The sequence below is a fragment of the Pan troglodytes genome, chromosome 21 (genome assembly GCF_028858775.2).
Source record: "Pan troglodytes isolate AG18354 chromosome 21, NHGRI_mPanTro3-v2.0_pri, whole genome shotgun sequence".
In the NCBI taxonomy this organism is placed as follows: Eukaryota; Metazoa; Chordata; class Mammalia; order Primates; family Hominidae; genus Pan; species Pan troglodytes.
This window is the reverse complement of record NC_072419.2, coordinates 41,900,984-41,918,799: the sequence shown is the minus strand read 5'-3', so window position 1 is coordinate 41,918,799 and position 17,816 is coordinate 41,900,984. Positions and strand designations below refer to the sequence as shown.

The window sequence follows — 17,816 nt, the reverse complement described above, 5'->3', positions numbered from 1 at the left end:
CGTGCCCAGCTGGTAACCTACTTTTTAGTATTGCTGACCACTGCCCCCCTTCATAAAAAAACCTATTCCAGCCACACTAGCCTTCACATCTCCATAATGGTCCTTGCTAATCCTGTCTTTTTTTTTTTTCTTTGAGACAGAGTTTCGCCCTTGTGGCCCAGGCTGGAGTGCAGTGGCTAGATCTCAGCTCAGTGCAACCTCTGCCTTCCAGGTTCAAGTGATTCTTCTGCCTCAGCCTCCCAAGTAGCTGGGACTACAGGCATGTGCCACCTTGCCTGGCTCATTTTGTATTTTTAGTAGAGACAGGTTTTCTCCATGTTGGTCAGGCTGGTCTTGAACTCCCGACCTCAGGTGATCCGCCTGCCTCGGCCTCCCAAAGTGCTGGAATTATAGGTGTGAACCATCCCGCCCATTGCCAATCCTGTCTTGAGCCTTTCCTCACATACCCCACTTTGATCTACTTACCTTATTTTTTCCTTTCCTTTTCCTTTTCCTTTTTTTTTTTTTTTTTCTTTCTTTCTTTCTTTTTTTTTTGAGATGGAGTTTCACTCTTGTTACCCAGGCTGGAGTGCAGTGGCACAGTCTCAGCTCACTGCAACCTCCGACTCCCAGGTACAAGCGATTCTCCTGTCTCAGCCTCCCAAGTAGCTTGGATTACAGGCATGTGCCACCACGCCCAGCTGTTTATTTTTGTATTTAGTAGAGACAAGGTTCCACCATGTTAGTCAGGCTGGTCTCGAACTCCTGACCTCAGGTGATCCACCCAGCTTGGCTTCCCAAAGTGCTGGGATTACAGGCGTGTGCCACCGTGCCCGGCCTTTTTTTCTTTCTTATTTGTATATACATACTTATTTTATTTAATTAATTAATTTTTTTGAGACGGAGTTTCGCTCTTGTTGCCCAGGCTGGAGTGCAGTGGGCGCGATCTCAGCTCATCCCAACCTCCGCCTCCCAGGTTCAAGCAATTCTCCTGACTTAGCCTCCTGAGTAGCTGGGATTATAGGCATGCGCTACCACACCTGGCTAATTTTGTATTTTTAGTAGAGATGGGGTTTCACCATGTTGGTCAGGCTGGTCTCAAGTGGCTGACCTCAGGTGATCCGCCTGTCTCGGCCTCTCAAAATGCTGGGATTACAGGCGTGAGCCACTGCGCCCGGCTGCTATATATATATATATATATATAAAATATATATATATATAATATTTTATATATATAATATATAATTTTTTTTTATGAGACATGGTCTTGCTCTGTTGCCCAGGCTGGAGTGCAGTGACGTGACCTCGGCTCACTGCAGCCTCCGCCTTCCAAGTTCAAGCGATTCTTGTGCCTATGCATCCTAAGCAGCTGGAACTAGAGATGTGTGCCACCACACCTGGCTATATATTTATTTATGAATGAGAGAGGAACTTGCTCTGGAACCACCAAGGCTTACAGCAGCCTTGACCTCCTAGGCTCAAATGATCCTCCCACCTCAGCCTCCTTCCTGAGTAGCTGGAACTATAGGCGCAGGCTATGATGCCCAGCTAATTTTTTTCTTTTTTCTTTTTGTAGAGACAGGGTCTCCCTTGGCCGGGTGCTGTGGCTCATGCCTATAATCCCAGCACTTTGGGGGCCAAGGTGGGTGGATCACCTGAAGTCAGGAGTTCGAGACTAGCCTGGCCAACATGGTAAAACCCCGTCTCTACTAAAAATACAAAAATTAGCCGGGTGTGGTGGTGTCTGCCCATAATCTCGGCTACTCAGGAGGCTGAGGTAGGAGAACCACTTGAACCTGGGAGGCGGAGGTTGCAGTGAGTGAGACCCCGCCACTGCACTCCACCTTGGGAAACAGAGCAAGACTCCATCTGAAGAAAAAAGAGACAGGGTCTCCCTATGTTGCAAGGCTGGTCTCAAACTCCTTGGCTCAAGCTATCCTCTGACCTCAGCCTCCCAAAGTGCTAGGATTGTAGGTATGAGCCACCATCCCCAGCTATATTTATTTTTATTTATTTATTTTTTATTGAGATGGGAATCTTGCTCTGTCACACAGGCTGGAGTGCAGTGGTGTGAACTTGGCTCATTGCAACCTCTGCCACCTGGGTTCAAATGATTCTCCTGCCTCAGCCTCCTAAGTAGCTTGGATTACAGGTGTCTGCCACCATGCTCCACTGATTTTTGTATTTTTAGTAGAGACAGGGTTTCACCATGTTGGCTGGGCTGGTCCAAACTCCTGACCTCAAATGATCACCTATTTCAGCCTTCCAAAGTGCTGGGATTCCAGGCGTGAGCCACCATGCCTGGCCCTTATTTTATTTTATTTTATTTTATTTTATTTTATTTTATTTTATTTATTTGAGATGGAGTCTTGCTCTGTCTCCCAGGCTGGAGTGCAGTGGCGAGATCTCTGCTTACTGCAACCTCCGCCTCCCAGGTTCATGCCATTCTCCTGCCTCAGCCCCCTCCCCAAGTAGCTGGGACTATAGGCGCCCGCCACCACGCCTGGCTAATTTTTTGTATTTTTAGAGATGGGGTTTCACTGTGTTAGGCAGTATGGTCTCGCTCTCCTGACCTTGTGATCCGCCCGCCTCGGCCTCCCAAAGTGCTGGGATTACAGGTGTGAGTCACCACACACAGCCTATTTTATTTTTGAGACAGAGTTTTGCTCTGGTCGCCCCAGCTGGAGTGCAATGGCACAGTGTTGGCTCACTGCAACCTCTGCCTCCCGAGGTCAAGCAATTCTCCTACCTCAGCCTCCTGAGTAGCTGGGATTACAGGCACCTGCCGCCATGCCCAGGTATTTTTGTATTTTTAGTAGAGCAGTGGTTTCACCATGTTGGCCAGGCTGGTCTCGAACTCCTGACCTCAGGTGATCTGCCGAAGTGCTGGGATTACAGGCGTGAGCCACCATACCCAGGTGTGAGCCACCATACCCAGCAATTTCTTTCTTTCTTTTTTTTTTTTTTTTTTGAGAGTCTCACTCTGTTGCCCAGGCTGGAGTGCATGGAGTGCAGTGGTGCAATCTCGGCTCACTGCAACCTCTGCCTCCCAGGTTCAAGCGATTCTCCTGCCTCAGCCTCCCTAGTAGCTTGGGACTACAGGGCGCGTGCCACCATGCCTGGCTAATGTTTTGTATTTTTAGTAGAGACAAGGTTTCACCATGTTAGCCAGGATGGTCTCGATCTCTTGACTTTGTGATACGCCCGCCTCAGCCTCCCAAAGTGCTTGGATTACAGGTGTGAGCCACCGTGCCTGGCATTTTTTTAAATTTTTTTGAGACGGAGTCTCACTCTGTTGCCCAGGCTGGAGTGCAGTGGCTTGATCTCAGCTCACTGCAACCTCTGCCCCCCGGGTTCAAGCGATTCTCCTGCCTCAGCCTCTCAAGTAGCTGGGATTACAGGTGCCTGCCACTGCGCCTGGCTAATTTTTGTATTTTTAGTAGAGACAGGGTTTCACCATCTTGGCCAGGCTGGTCTTGAACTTCTGACCTTCTGATCCACCCGCCTCCGCCTCCCAAAGTCCTGGGATTACATTCGTGAGCTACCACACCCGGCTGGCAGTTTCTTTAATTTTGTCATTTCATACTGTCATGTGGATGGAATCATACAGTATGTAACCTGGGATTGGCTTTTTTATTTTTGTTTTTGTTTTTTTGTTTTGTTTTGTTTTGCTTTGTTTTTTGAGATGGAATCTTGTTCTGTTGCCCAGGCTGGAGTGCAGTGATGTGATCTCCGCTCACTGCAAGCTCCGCCTCCCAGGTTCACGCCATTCCCTTGCCTCAGTCTCCCAAGTAGCTGGGACTACCGGTGCCTGCCACCACACCCAGCTAATTTTTTGTATTTTTAGTAGAGACAGGGTTTCACTGTGTTAGCCAGGATGGTCTTGATCTCCTGACCTTGTGATCCGCCTGCCTCAGCCTCCCAAAGTGCTGGGATTACAGGCGTGAGCCACCATACCTGGCCTTTCTTTTTTTTTTTGAGGCAGAGTCTCACTCTGTCACCCAGGCTGGATTGCAGTGTTGCAATCTCGGCTTACTGCAACCTGGATTTAAGCATTTCTCCTGCCTCAGCCTCCGAAGTGGCTGGGACTACAGGTGTGCGCCACCAGGCCCAGCTAATTTTTGTATTTTTAGTAGAGACAGGGTTTCTCCTTGTTCGCCAGGCTGGTCTCGAACTTCCGATCTCAGGAGACCCACCAACCTCAGCCTCCCAAAGTGCTGGGATTACAGGCGTGAGCCATTGCGCCCGGCCTTGACTGGCTTTTTTCACTAATCATAAGTCTTTGGGAATTCATTCACTGCTGCGTGTGCCAGTAGTTTGTTCCTTTTGATTGATAAGTAGTAGTCCATGTTATGGATGTACCAAAATCGTCTCTTGAAGGAATCTGGGTAGTTTCTAGGTTTTTGGTATTATGAATAAAGTTATTGTGAACATTTACGTAAGATGTTTTGTGAATTTAATTTTCATTTCTCTGGGATAAATGCCCAAGCGTACAGTTACTGGGTTGTATGGTAATTTCATGTTTAGTTTGATGAGAAACAGAAACTGTCAAACTGTTTTCCAAAGTGGCTGTGATATTTACATTCCCACTAACAACGTATGAACCATTCAGAGTCTGTGCATCCTCACCAACATTTTGTGTTGTCACTGTTTTTAGTTAACTATTCAGATAGGTATGTAGTATAAGACTCCTTTTCATGACTAAGTTTGCCTATATTCTGATTTAGGAGGACTTTGTTTGTACTATCTAGTCACCTTACTCCTGCATATCCCTAGGAACTAGAGGCTGCTATCCAGCCAGATACTAGCCTGGTGTCAGTCATGACTGTGAACAATGAGATTGGAGTGAAGCAGCCTATTGCAGAAATAGGTGAGTATCATGGCTTATCCCTGATCCCTGCCCACCATGGGGGTCTGTATGAGGTAGTATACTGAGAGCTGTAATACTCTATGGAGTGTAGTTAGGAAATCAAGGGAAAGCCTAAGTACTTTGTTCAAGGACATTGGAAGTGTCATAGGCAGTATTTGAATCCAGGTCTATTACCATTTTTTTTTTTTCATTGAGACAGAGTATCACTCTGTCACCTAGGCTGGAGTGCAGTGGTGTGATCTCAGCTCCCTGCAACCTCCTCCCCCTGGGTTCAAATGATCCTACCGCCTCAGCCTCTCGAGTAGCTGGGACTACAGGTGTGTACCACTATGCCTGGCTAATTTTTGTATTTTTAGTAGAGATGAGGTTTTGCCATGTTGGCCAGGCTGGTCTTGAACTCCTAACCTCAGGTGATCCGTCCGCCTTGGCCTCCCAAAGTGCTGGGATTACAGGCGTGAGCCACTGCTCCCGGCCAGGTCTAGCACCTTTTATGGTTTTTAATTTTATTGCAGTTGCTGCCAAAACCAACCACAAAACAAAAAAGCCTGCTACTCTTTTTCCTTTTAGAACATCTCTATTCTCCCCACATAGAGCTCGCCCTGTAATTTCTTTAGGCACATTAGCACAAAGATCTGTTAATCTTGTTTTTTTTTTTTATTTTGTTTTGTTTGTTTTTTAATCAAAAGGGATCTAGAAAGTAATCTGACATTTTGAAAGGCTGGTGTTAATGAGGTGGTGAGAATTGTATGCATAAGAATATCACGAGTGTTTCGATCTGGTGCTTTGCCCTTCATCTTTTTTATTCTGAAGAAGGGAAGCTACTGAGACACAGAGAGGGAGGAAGGGGGAAGGGGGAGGAGGGAAGGAAAAGAGGAAGGAGAAGGGGTAGAAGGAGGGAGGGGAGGAGTTTAATATTGACAGGTCATTTACTATTGGTGGAGATAATTCACAGTGCACTGTGGGACTCTGACAGATGACTTTCCAACATTGTGCTGTGGGTCTTCCCCTCTGTTTCCTCAGGGCGGATTTGCAGTTCCAGAAAGGTATATTTCCATACTGATGCAGCCCAGGCTGTTGGAAAAATCCCACTTGATGTCAATGACATGAAAATTGATCTCATGAGCATTAGTGGTCACAAAATCTACGGTCCCAAAGGTACCAGCCCCTTCTAGAGTTCCTTCTCTCTGTACCTTCCAGCAAGACCTTTGATAGATGTTTGTCACAGTCATTTGGGACTACTGTTGCTCTCAGAGGAAGTTGTACATTCAGAGTCCCTTGTAGAATGCAAATGTCATTTAGCAATAGCCAGAAACACTTGCCTGTTTGTAGACCTTAGCAGTTACTATACATCAGGCCATTCTTTCTTGCTCTCTTTAACAAATCCTTAGCAAGCATGTAGATCTTAATTTGGTTGAGGAAAAATGGGTTTTGTCAAATCAAATTTATCTAGATAGGCCCAGCTATCTTGTTTTCCCCACTATGATGTGCAGAGCAACTATTTGAGTCCCTCATTCCCAGTGTCTTGCTATAGGCCAGGGGAAGATTGCATGGGATTTGACATCTCTTTGTGTTCTTTTTTTTTTTTTTTTGAGACGGAGTCTCGCTCAGTCGCCCAGGCTGGAGTGCAGTGGCGCAATCTCGGTTCACTGCAAGCTCCACCTCCCTGGTTCACGCCATTCTTCTGCCTCAGCCTGCCGAGTAGCTGGGACTACAGGTGCCTGCCACTAAGCCCGGCTAATTTTTTTTGTATTTTTAGTAGAGACGGGGTTTCACCATGTTAGCCAGGATGGTCTTGATCTCCTGACCTCGTGATCCGCCCGTCTCGGCCTCCCAAAGTGCTGGGATTATAGATGTGAGCCACCAAGCCCAGCTATCTTTCTGTTTATTCTTAGAAGACTTCATAGTCTGTTATCCTGTTAGTCTCTCAAGGATACATGTTTGTTCCCTATGGTCCTATTGGAATGTGTTCAAGCTTGAGTTATGCCTCTTTCCCTTAACCCTCGGGAATAGACTGTTGTCCTCTGTTTTGTGAAGGTAACCATAAAATATAAATATAAAATATAACTCCTCTTTCTCAAGTGAGGGCGTTTTTTGGGTTGATGTCTGTGCTGGTACCCTTTTTATGTCTGCAGGGTGTGTTATCTGGGTGTATACCTTGTAGAAGTAGGTGTAATAGCTTCTGGAATTATGGAAGATGGTGTCTTCTAAGGGTTCCCAGAGGTTGTAGAGTGTTTTTTGTGAGTTATTATTTCAAAAAACCCAGTAAGCGTTCTGTCTTTTAATAAAATGTTGCTTTTATTGGCTTTTATTGTAGATAAGTCTTTTTGATAAAAACCAATGAACTCAGGCTGGATACCCCATTCTTCATCATGTGCCTATTTCACATTATATGCCTGTATTAAAACATCTCATGGGCTGGGCACGGTGGCTCACACCTGTAATCCCAGCACTTTGGGAAGCCAAGGCGGGCGGATCACGAGGTCAGGAGTTCAAGACCAGCCTGATCAACATGGTGAAACCCCGTCTCTACTAAAAATACAAAAATTAGCCGGGTGTGGTGGCATGTGCCTTTAATCCCAGCTACTCAGGAGACTGAGGCAGGAGAATTGCTTGAACCCAGGAGCCAGAGGTTGCAGTGAGCCGAGATCACACCACTGCCTGGGCGACAGGCGAGACTCCCTCTCAAAAACAAAAAAAATTCATGTACTCCATAATATATATACCTCCTGTGTACTCACAAAAATTTTAAAAACAAAAAACCAATGAACTCATTGATCAGAAGCTCTGATCAACACTTACATGTGTACAGGTGTCCCTCATTATCCAACCTCCTGCTTTCCAAGTCCAGAATCTAAATAGATTTAGATAATGTGGCATTCTTCACTGTTCAGACATGGTATTTGAGCACTTGCTGTTTGAATTTGGGAACTGAATAGACTCAGATAGTATAAGATTCTTGACTTTTTTAAAATGGAGAAATGAAATAATTCTTAATAAATACAGTTTAATACATTATTTTATTCATTTGTTTTATAGGGACAAGGTCTCACTCTGTTGCTCAGGCTGGAGTGCAGTGGTGCTATCCTACCTTGCCACAGCTTCAATCTCCTGGGCTCAAGCAACCCTCCTACCCCAGCCTCACCAGTAACTAGCACTACAGGTGTGCACCAACACGCCTAATTTTTTTTTTCTTTTTTTTTTTTTGAGACAAAGTCTTACTCGGACGCCCAGGCTGGAGTGCAGTGGTGTGATCTCGGCTCGCTGCAACCTCTGCCTCCCGGGTTGAAGGGATTCTCCTCCCTCATCCTTCTGAGTAGCTGGGATTATAGGCCCACCGTGCCCGGCCATGCCTGGCTAATTTTTTTTTTTTTTTTTTTTTTTTTTTTTGAGACAAAGTCTCGCTCTTGTCCCCCAGGCTGGAGTGCAATGGTGAGATCTCGGCTCACTGCAACCTCCGCCTCCCGGGTTCAAGCGATTCTCCTGCCTCAGCCTCCCAAGTAGCTGGGATTACAGGTGCCTGCCACCACGCCTGGCTAATTTTTGTATTTTATTTTATTTTTTGAGACGGAGTCTCGCTCTGTCACCCAGCCTGGAGTACAGTGGCGTGATCTTGGCTCACTGCAAGCTCTGCCTTCAGGGTTCACGACATTCTCCTGCCTCAGCGTCCCAAGCAGCTGGGACTACAGGCGCCTGCCACCACGCCCGGCTAATTTTTTTTTTTTTTTTTGTATTTTTGTAGAGACGGGGTTTCACTGTGTTAGCTAGGATGGTTTTGATCTCTTGACCTCATGATCCGTCCGCCTCGGCCTCCCAAGGTGCTGGGAATACAGGTGTGAGCCACCGCACCCGGCCTAATTTTTGTATTTTTAGTAGAGACAGGGTTTCACTATGTTGGCCAGGCTGGTCTCGAACTCCTGACCTCAGGTGATCCACCCCGCCCCTCCCCTTGGCCTCCCAAAGTGCCGGAATTACAGGCGTAATCCCGTGCCCGGCCCAATGCCTGGCTAATTTTTAAAACAGCTTTTGTAGAGATAGAGGTTTCACTATGTTACTCAGGCTTGAATTCCTGACCTCAAGCAACCCTCCCGCCTCAGTCTCCCAAAGTGCTGGGATTACAGGCATGACCCACTGCACCCAGCTTATTATTTAAAATCTGGTGTCCTTCATAATCGATTTGGAAACCACTGCCTTAATTTTTATAGTACCTCCATTCTCAGCATAAACAGTTTTTCTGTGTGGGAGAACTGTCAAGTGCCAATTCTATTCAGAAGCCCTGATTACTTGGTGAATAACTTTGCATGCTCATGCTCATATTTTGGCACAAAATTTCTGTAATTTGGCTTGTTTAGTCACAGGTTATACGCATTTTTAAGTTTTTTGTTTTTTTGAGTCAAGGTCTCAGTCTGTTGCCCAACCTGGAGTGGAGTGAGTGGCACGATCATAGCTCACTGCAGCCTCGACCTCCTAGGCTCAAGTGATCCTCCTGCCTTAGCCTCCAGAGTAGCTGGGACTATAAGTGCATTCCACCATGCCCAGCTAAATTTTAATTTTTTTTTTGTAGACACGGGGTCTCACTGTGTTTCTCAGCTGGTCCCAAACTTCTGGTCTCAAGTGATTCTCCTTCCTTGGCCTCCCAGAATGCTGGGATTGTAGTCATGAGCCACCATGCTCCACCAAATTGTTTTTAAATTTAAATTTTATTTTGAAAAAGTAATATTCATGTGATTCAAAATTCAAAAGCTACAAAAAAGTGCACAGACAGCCAGGTGCAGTGGCACACGCCTGTAATTGCAGCACTTTGGGAGGCCGAGGCGGGCAGATCATGAGGCCAGGAATTTGAGACCAGCCTGTCCAACATGGTGAAACCCCGTCTGTACTAAAAATACAAAAATTAGCCATGCGTGGTGGCGGATGCCTGTAATCCCAGCTAATCAGGAGGCTGAGGCAGGTGAATCACTTTAACCGGGAAGGTGGAGGTTGCAGTGAGCCGAGACCGTGCCATTGCACTCCAGTCTGGGCAACAGAGCAAGACTCTTGTCTCAAAAAAAAAGGAAAAAAAAAGGCACAGACAAAAGTCTGCCTCTCACCTCTGACCTCCAGCTATGCAGTTCCCTTCTGGGGAGGTAATTTCTTTCTTCTTTTTTTTTTTTTTTTTTTTTCTGATTTTCTCTGGTTATTGGGAGGCAATTTCTTGGGTTTTTCTACAATTATCCTATGTGTTTACAAACAAATATATACTTCTCCTCCAGCTTTCTTTTTTATCCAGATGATAGCATACTGTACTCACTGTTTCAATCTTTCATTTTTCACCTAATGGTACATCTTTTTTTTTTGAGACAGAGTCTTGCTCCGTCACTAGGCTGGAGTGCAGTGGCGCAATCTTGGCTCACTGCAACCTCTGGCTCCCAAGTTCAAGCGATTCTCCTGCCTCAGCCTCCTGAGTAGCTGGGATTACAGGTGCGTGCCACCACGCCCAGCTAATTTTTGTATTTTTAATAATTACGGGGTTTCACCATGTTGGTCAGGCTGGTCTCGAACTCCTGACTTCATGATCTGCCCGCCTCGGCTGCCCAAAGCACTGCGATTACAGGTGTGAGCCACCGTGTCCAGCCCATAATACATTTTTTTTTTTTTAGACGGAGTTTTGCTCTTGTTGCCCAGGCTGGAGTGCAATGGTGCCATCTCAGCTCACTGCAACCTCTGCTTCCCGAGTTCAAGCAATTCTTCTGCCTCAGCCTCCCTAGTAGCTGGGATTACAGGCATGTGCCACCATGCCTGGCTAATTTTGTGTTTTTAGTGGAGAAGGGGTTTCTCCATGTTGGTCAGGCTGGTCTCAAACTCCCGAACTCAGGTGATCCACCCACCTCGGCCTCCCAAAGTGCTGGTATTACAGGCGTGAGCCACTGCGCCCGGCCAATACATCTTTGTTTTTTCAAGCTAAAGTACAGACTTTTTTTTGGATTTCACCAGTTTTGTAACAATGTATCTTGGAGATTTTACGGTGTCAGTTCAGAACAAGCTTCTTCTTTTTTTTTTTTTTTTGGGAGACAGAGTCTTGTTCCATCACTCAGGCTGGAGTGCAGTGGCTTGATCTCAGCTCACTGCAACCTCTACCACCTGGGTTCATCTCATGTCTCAGCCTCCTGAGTAGCTGGGATTACATGTGCCTGCTACCACGCTTGGCTAATCTTTGTATTTTTAGTAGAGAGAGGGTTTCACCATGTTGACCAGGCTGGTTTCTAACTTCTGATCTCAGGTGATCCGCCCGCCTTGACCTCCCAAAGTTGGGATTATAGGCGTGAACCACCACACCCGGCCCCCTCATTCTTTTATACACCTGCTTGGTATTTCATTGTATGGACATGCCATAATCTATTTGACCATTACCCTGATGATGGACATCTAAGTTGTTCCCAGTATTTTTGCTGTTATGAATAATACTGTAATGTATGATGGCATTTCATATAGCATAGGGAGCTACTTTAAACCATTTTGATCATTACTCCTTCTGGCATTTATCTTCCAGATGTTAAATATTTTACTAAATACTATGCTTTTACTGCTGTTTCTTCTTTTCCTTAACGTTTTTTATTTAGAAAAATTTCATGCTTACAGAAAAGTTGAAGTAATATTTTGATCCCTTTGGAAAGAAATATTTTGTTTTATCTACTTTTCTCTCTTTCTGTTTTTTTGTAATAAATTTTGTTTCCCAGGGGTTGGTGCCATCTACATCCGTCGCCGGCCCCGTGTGCGTGTGGAGGCCCTGCAGAGTGGAGGGGGGCAGGAGCGGGGTATGCGGTCTGGGACAGTGCCCACACCCTTAGTGGTGGGGCTGGGGGCTGCGTGTGAGGTGGCACAGCAAGAGATGGAGGTATGGGGAGAGCAGTTCCCTCCCACAACTTCTTCCCCTGTGCTGGGTCTCCTATTTAGAGGCTTCTCAGCATGACTGAGGCAGATCTCTGCAGGGAGAGAGGGCTTAAGAAAACTCTTCCTTGTCCTGGTGCTGCTGGCACCTTGTTCTGAGGGAGACATTATGGGCTCCAAAACCCATGGCCTTTTAGTAGTTATCAGCTCATTTATTTCTGGATAAGTAAATGAACCCTGTGTCCAGTTATCAAGCGCCTTTTGCATACCAGGCACTATGCTCAGTACTGGAGATACAGTGGTCCCCATGAGTACATAGGATGATAGGTGGGGCTGATACATAGTCACTTCCAGTTATAGGAGAAGGGCTTCTCAAACTGTCTTTCTGAGCTGGTTAATGGTTACTGCCTAATCCTTCCTTGCCTGCTCCTTAGTATGACCACAAGCGAATCTCAAAGTTGTCAGAGCGGCTGATACAGAATATAATGAAGAGCCTTCCAGATGTGGTGATGAATGGGGACCCTAAGCACCATTATCCCGGTATGGACTTGCTCTTTCTATCCTCATTCTGGTAGAGGCTGAGACTCTGAGACCTCTCTCACAGTATTTCTTTCCTCCAGGCTGTATCAACCTCTCCTTTGCATATGTGGAAGGGGAAAGTCTGCTGATGGCACTGAAGGACGTTGCCTTATCCTCAGGGAGGTGAGCTGGATGGCATAGACAGGGCCTGCGGCAGGGCCACTTAGAAGAGTCATACAGGCTATTAAACTTCCCAGTGTGGAGATGATAGGCACAAGACCTCTTGATTAAGGGTAAAGGTCATTTTGTAAGTGCCTCTCTTTTTTTGGTTGGCTGGGTAGCTGGGTACAGACTGAAGTTTACCACCCTAGGAAGACTTCCTGGGGTAGAATTTTGTGCCTTTTATCGTCCCAGGGGATGTATGTGTCTGTTGTGGGGTTACACTAGCAGTTCTGTTACAGGCCTCTAGAATTGAAGATGCTCCAAAGGCCACTAAGTGTTTGGCTGCCCTTCAGGCTGGTGCAGATGGTGTATTATGTCCTGGGGAAGTGAGCACATGGTCCTCTGCTGCGTCTTCTTGTCAAACCCATGTGGTATCATGCTCTGTCACACTTTGCCAGCGTCCTTGCTCAAGGAAGTCATCCACCATGGGGGCCAGAGGAGCTAGGTTCACACATCCTAGGATGTGCAGGGGAGCATCAGGTCCTTTAGTTCTGCCAGATTAGAAGGTCTCTTGTTTTCTCCAGGGTATGACTCCAGGGCCCTGGGGGATGGGAACAAGACTGAGGGTTTGTGACTAAAAGTAGACGTCGATGATGAACTGAACAAGGTTCGTGTCTCTCTCCTCAGTGCCTGCACCTCTGCATCCCTGGAGCCCTCTTATGTGCTTAGAGCAATTGGCACTGATGAGGATTTAGCGCACTCTTCTATCAGGTCAGTGAGTTGAGCTGCAACATTTATGAAAGGCATCCTCTTATATTTGTCATCTCCTGTTACAGTTTTTTTTCTTTTTCCACCCTGAAGTTTTTCTCAGTCGAGTTCTCCTTATCTCTTCTCATAACCTTGTGAAAGTTTCTAGAGCAGTGGTTCTCAGACTTCATTGAGTTTCACCTGGGAAGTTTGTGAAATATGATATCTGAGTCCCACATTCAGATATTCTGATTCACTAGGTCCGGAGGAGGAGTAGAAAACATCTCAGGTGATTTTAATGTTGGTGGTCCGTAGACCATGTTCTTTTTTTTTTTTTTTTTCTGAGACAGAGTCTTATTCTGTCGCCCAGGCTGGAGTGCAGTGGCATGATCTCAGCTCACTGAAACCTCTGACTTGCAGGTTCAAGCAATTCTCCTGCCTCAGCCTCCTGAGTAGCTGGGATTACAGACATGTGCCACCAGGCCCAGCTAATTTTTATATTTTTAGTAGAGACGGGGTTTCACCATGTTGGCCAGGCTGGTCTCGAACTCCCAACCTCATGTGATCTGCCCGCCTTGGCCTCCCAAACTGTTGGAATTACAGGCGTGAGCCACTATGCCCGGCCGATCCATATACCATGTTCTGAGAAACTCTGCCTAAAGGGGAAGGACCATGTTCTCTCCATATCTTTTGTGTCGTAGATCCTTAGTGAGTATTTGCGGAATGAATTTATCCCAGTGCCAGAGCTCTGATGGGGAGCCATTCTCCTGTGCCTTTTTTCAGGTTTGGAATTGGCCGCTTCACTACAGAGGAGGAAGTGGACTACACAGTGGAGAAATGCATTCAGCATGTGAAGCGTCTTCGAGAAATGAGGTATACATATTGTATCAGAGACCCTTTGGAAGAAACTCTAGCACTGTCTCCCCTCTTGTCCTTAGGCTGTGTTTACACTGCCAAAACCAAAGTTCAAGCGTACTTGGATCTTAGGATTTAGAGATTCCACAAAGCAAGAAAGTAGATCTTCTTGGCTACTTGTCTTCACAATGAGAAAGTGTTTTTAAAAACTAAAGAACTAGGCCGGGCAGGGTGGCCCACGCCTGTAATCCTAGCACTTTGGGAAGCCGAGGCGGACAGATCACCTGAGGTCAGAAGTTCGAGACCAGCCTGACCAACATGGAGAAACCCCGTCTCTACTAAAATACAAAAAAATTAGCCGGGAGTGGTGGCGCATCCCTATAATCCCAGCTACTTGGGAGACTGAGGCAGGAGAATCACTTCAACCTGGGAGGGGGAGGTTGCGTTGAGCCAAGATTGTACCATTGCACTGCAGCCTGAGCAACAAGAGCCAAACTCCGTCCCAAAAAAAAAAAAAAAAAAAAGCCGGGCACAGTGGCTCACACCTGTAATCCCAGCACTCTGGGAGGCTGAGGTGGGTGGATCACAAGGTCAGGAGATCGAGACCATCCTGGCTAACACGGTGAAACCCCGTCTCTCCTAAAAATACAAAAAAATTAGCTGGGCGTGGTGGCGGGCACCTGTAGTCCCAGCTACTCGGGAGGCTGAGGCAGGAGAATGGCGTGAACCTGGGAGGTGGAGCTTGCAGTGAGCCGAGATCACACCACTGCACTCCAGCCTGGGTGACAGAGTGAGACTCCGTCTCAAGAAAACAAAAACAAAAACAAAAACAACAAACTAAAGAACTAGATGAATGCAGGTAATGCAGGTAGTAGTTTTTTTTTTTTTTTGGAGACAAGTTCTTGCTCTGTTATTCAGGCTGGAGTGCAGTGGCACAATCACACCTCACTGCAACTTGTGCCTCCCAAGCTCAAGTGATCCTCCCACCTCAGCCTCCCAAGTAGCTGGTACTACAGGCATGTGCCACTATGCCTGGTTAGTTTTTGTATTTTTTGTAGAGACGGAGTTTTGCTATGTTGCCCAGGCTGGTCTCAAACTCCCGGGCTCAAGCAGTCCTCCTGTCTTGGCCTCCCAAAGTGCTGGGATTACAGGCACAAGCCACCGCACCTGGCCCAGGTAGTATTCTTCATTATGATTATTATTATCTTTAGAGAAAGTGTCTCATTCTGTCACCCAGGCTGGAGTGCAGTGGCACAGTTGTAGTTCACTGTAACTTTGGACTCTTGGGCTCAAGTTATCCTCCTGCCTCAGACTCCCAAGTAGCTAGGACTACAGCTGTGTGCCCCCACACCTAGCTAATTTTAAAAATATATTTTCTGTGGCTGGGCACGGTGGCTCACGCCTGTAATCCCAGCACTTCGGGAGGCCGAGGTGAGTGGATCATGAGGTCAGGAGATCAAGACCATCCTGGCTAACACGATGAAACCCCGTCTCTACTAAGAATACAAAAAAATTAGCCTGGCATGGTGGGCACCTGTAGTCCCAGTTACTTGGGAGGCTGAGGCAGGAGAATGGCGTGAACCCAGGAGGCAGAGCTTGCAGTGAGCTGAGATCGCGCCACTGCTCTCCAGCCTGGACGACAGAGCAAGACTCTGTCTCAATCAATCAATCAATGTGTTTATAAAGGTAATGAGATCCTTGGCCAGTCAGCTGGCACCAGGGCTTCCCCTAGTAGCCACAGAGCTCATCTTCCTCCTGGAACCTTGAGGCCTCTAGATTTTTTCAGACCCTGGCTCTGTCTTGGTTAACCTTGACTTTCAGGATTCTCTTGGTCTAGTTGGTAGAGAGAGGAATTTCAGGTATATACTCTGCTTCCCTTTATGAGCTCTCCCAGGCCTTTCTGTGTTCTGGATTTTTCTTTGTAGGGTCTAGCTGTATTGCTTAAGTGTCTATAGCTTGCTCAACTGCAGGACCCTTCCTTTGTCCTCACTTTCTAGTATTCTGTGGTATACTCACAAGGCATTTCTACTGACCACGCGGCCAGCAAAGCCTTTTGTTTCCTATCTATGTGGCTTCGGCATCTGCACCCTATTCCTTCTGACCCTTTACAAACTGAATGCAGCCTGGTCCTATTAGCTCTCAGAGTCTTATTTTGTGAGCCTATAATAATAAGTGGTCTTCCCTAAAGAGGAAGGACAGGAAGGAGATGGCTAACTTTAAGGGCCATGGAAAATCTCATGAATAGAAAGGCATTCTGGGAATGTTTAGTGTATAGAAGAGGGACAAGTCAAGAATATAATGAAATTTGATAAAATTACCTGGTGAAATCTAAACTGTAAAATCCCATATTCATAGCACACTGAAGTAATATCTGGTCTGGGAACATTATCCAAGATATCCAAGCTTCTGCTTGGGGATCGATCAGAGCTTAGCAGAGATTTCTTAGCAGCAGCTCTTGTGTGAGATGGGATGCTCAGGTCTAAGATCCAAGGAATTCTTTCGGATTAGAGCCAGGGATATTGGAAGCACAGGCCAACTCTGGGGAGATGAAACGGGCAAGAACTGGGTAAGGGTACAGCATACCAAGATGATGTAGGGTTAAGTTCCACCCCTAACTGGGAACTAGAACAAAACCAAGAAACAAATGCTGAAAAGCGGGTAATATGTGGTGGGCTGAAACGAGCTGCTTATACATGTCATATGAAGAGAGGCTTAAACTAGATGTTTATACAAGTCTCAAGGGTCTTGGTTCCTCCAAGGGAAACCATGGCCATAGCCTCTTACCAGTGGGATGAAAGTTTCAAGAATATGACCATGTTTGGTGTCCATTGGCTCAGGGCCCCACTGCAATTGAGCCTGAGGAACCTAGTTATTCCTGTTTGTTAGCAGTTGGGGAGAGCTCTCAGGAGAGCTGACAAGGACTTACAGGGAGCTGGAGAGCTCAGGATACCTTAGCCACCTGTGTTAGGGTCTACCAGGGCAAGAGGCAGAGGACAGACAGGGACAGAAGGAGGCAAGCCATTGCTCAGAGCCTTGGGGCCAATGTTGTTGACTTCCTATCTAAGCCCTCACTCATTTAATGCCTCTTCTCTTTGGCAGCCCTCTCTGGGAGATGGTTCAGGATGGCATTGACCTCAAGAGCATCAAGTGGACCCAACACTAGAAGAATAGGGCCCTGACTTTGTGCTGGTCTGGCCCCTCCTGCCTCACCAACCCGTGCACAACCAGACACCTTGTTACACCTAGTGGATGCTCTAGATTGGTATAGACCAGTTGACTTCAGCATCAGTCCACCTCTATGACAGAAACACAAGAAAACTGTCTTTCCCTAGCTTCAGTTCCTTGGGTGTGGAGCACTCCCCATTTCTTCTCGGGTCTTAAAGTGTGTGGACATCTTCATCCCGAAGCCATAGAGACATTTGCTGTCATATTGCTGCTGGGCACATCTGTGCTCTTGGTGAGGAGAGCAAGAGGAACCAGAAGAAGTCTCTTTGGTCAGGGACCATGATGCTCTACATGGACATTTGAGTCTTCGTCTTCTGCTGCTGCTCGGCTGGACCAGCTTCTTTAACAGCAAGCATAATCCACTTCAATTTAATATTTTCTGTAGCTCCAAAGGCTATCTCTTCATATTGACTGCAGACAGACTGAATGGACAGTTTCTTAGAGGGCTTGTCTCCTTTCTACCCTTGTCCTCTTTCCTTTCCTTTGACCTAATGGAGCTAGAAATATGTCTGTGACTCCACCAGTTATTCTAATAATTTGTTTTCTTGAAAATTGTTAATTTCAAGACTGGAGAAATAAACTCACCTTCTATTTA

At 46.5% G+C, this 17,816-nt stretch overlaps 1 protein-coding gene across 3 annotated transcripts in view; it reads left to right on the top strand.

Moving 5' to 3' along the window:
- The window catches only part of NFS1 (NFS1 cysteine desulfurase), a 32,315-nt gene extending 14,499 nt beyond the window's left edge, over nt 1-17,816 (top strand). For all 3 annotated transcript variants that reach the window (XM_001165456.7, XM_009437108.3, XM_016947112.3), the window contains exons 6-13: nt 4,756-4,849; nt 5,870-6,004; nt 11,563-11,720; nt 12,148-12,253; nt 12,334-12,415; nt 13,082-13,165; nt 13,925-14,014; nt 17,096-17,816. In XM_001165456.7, the coding sequence (XP_001165456.1) occupies nt 4,756-4,849; nt 5,870-6,004; nt 11,563-11,720; nt 12,148-12,253; nt 12,334-12,415; nt 13,082-13,165; nt 13,925-14,014; nt 17,096-17,159 (813 nt within the window). In that variant the 3' untranslated portion in view covers nt 17,160-17,816. The remainder of the gene's footprint in view (nt 1-4,755; nt 4,850-5,869; nt 6,005-11,562; nt 11,721-12,147; nt 12,254-12,333; nt 12,416-13,081; nt 13,166-13,924; nt 14,015-17,095) is intronic.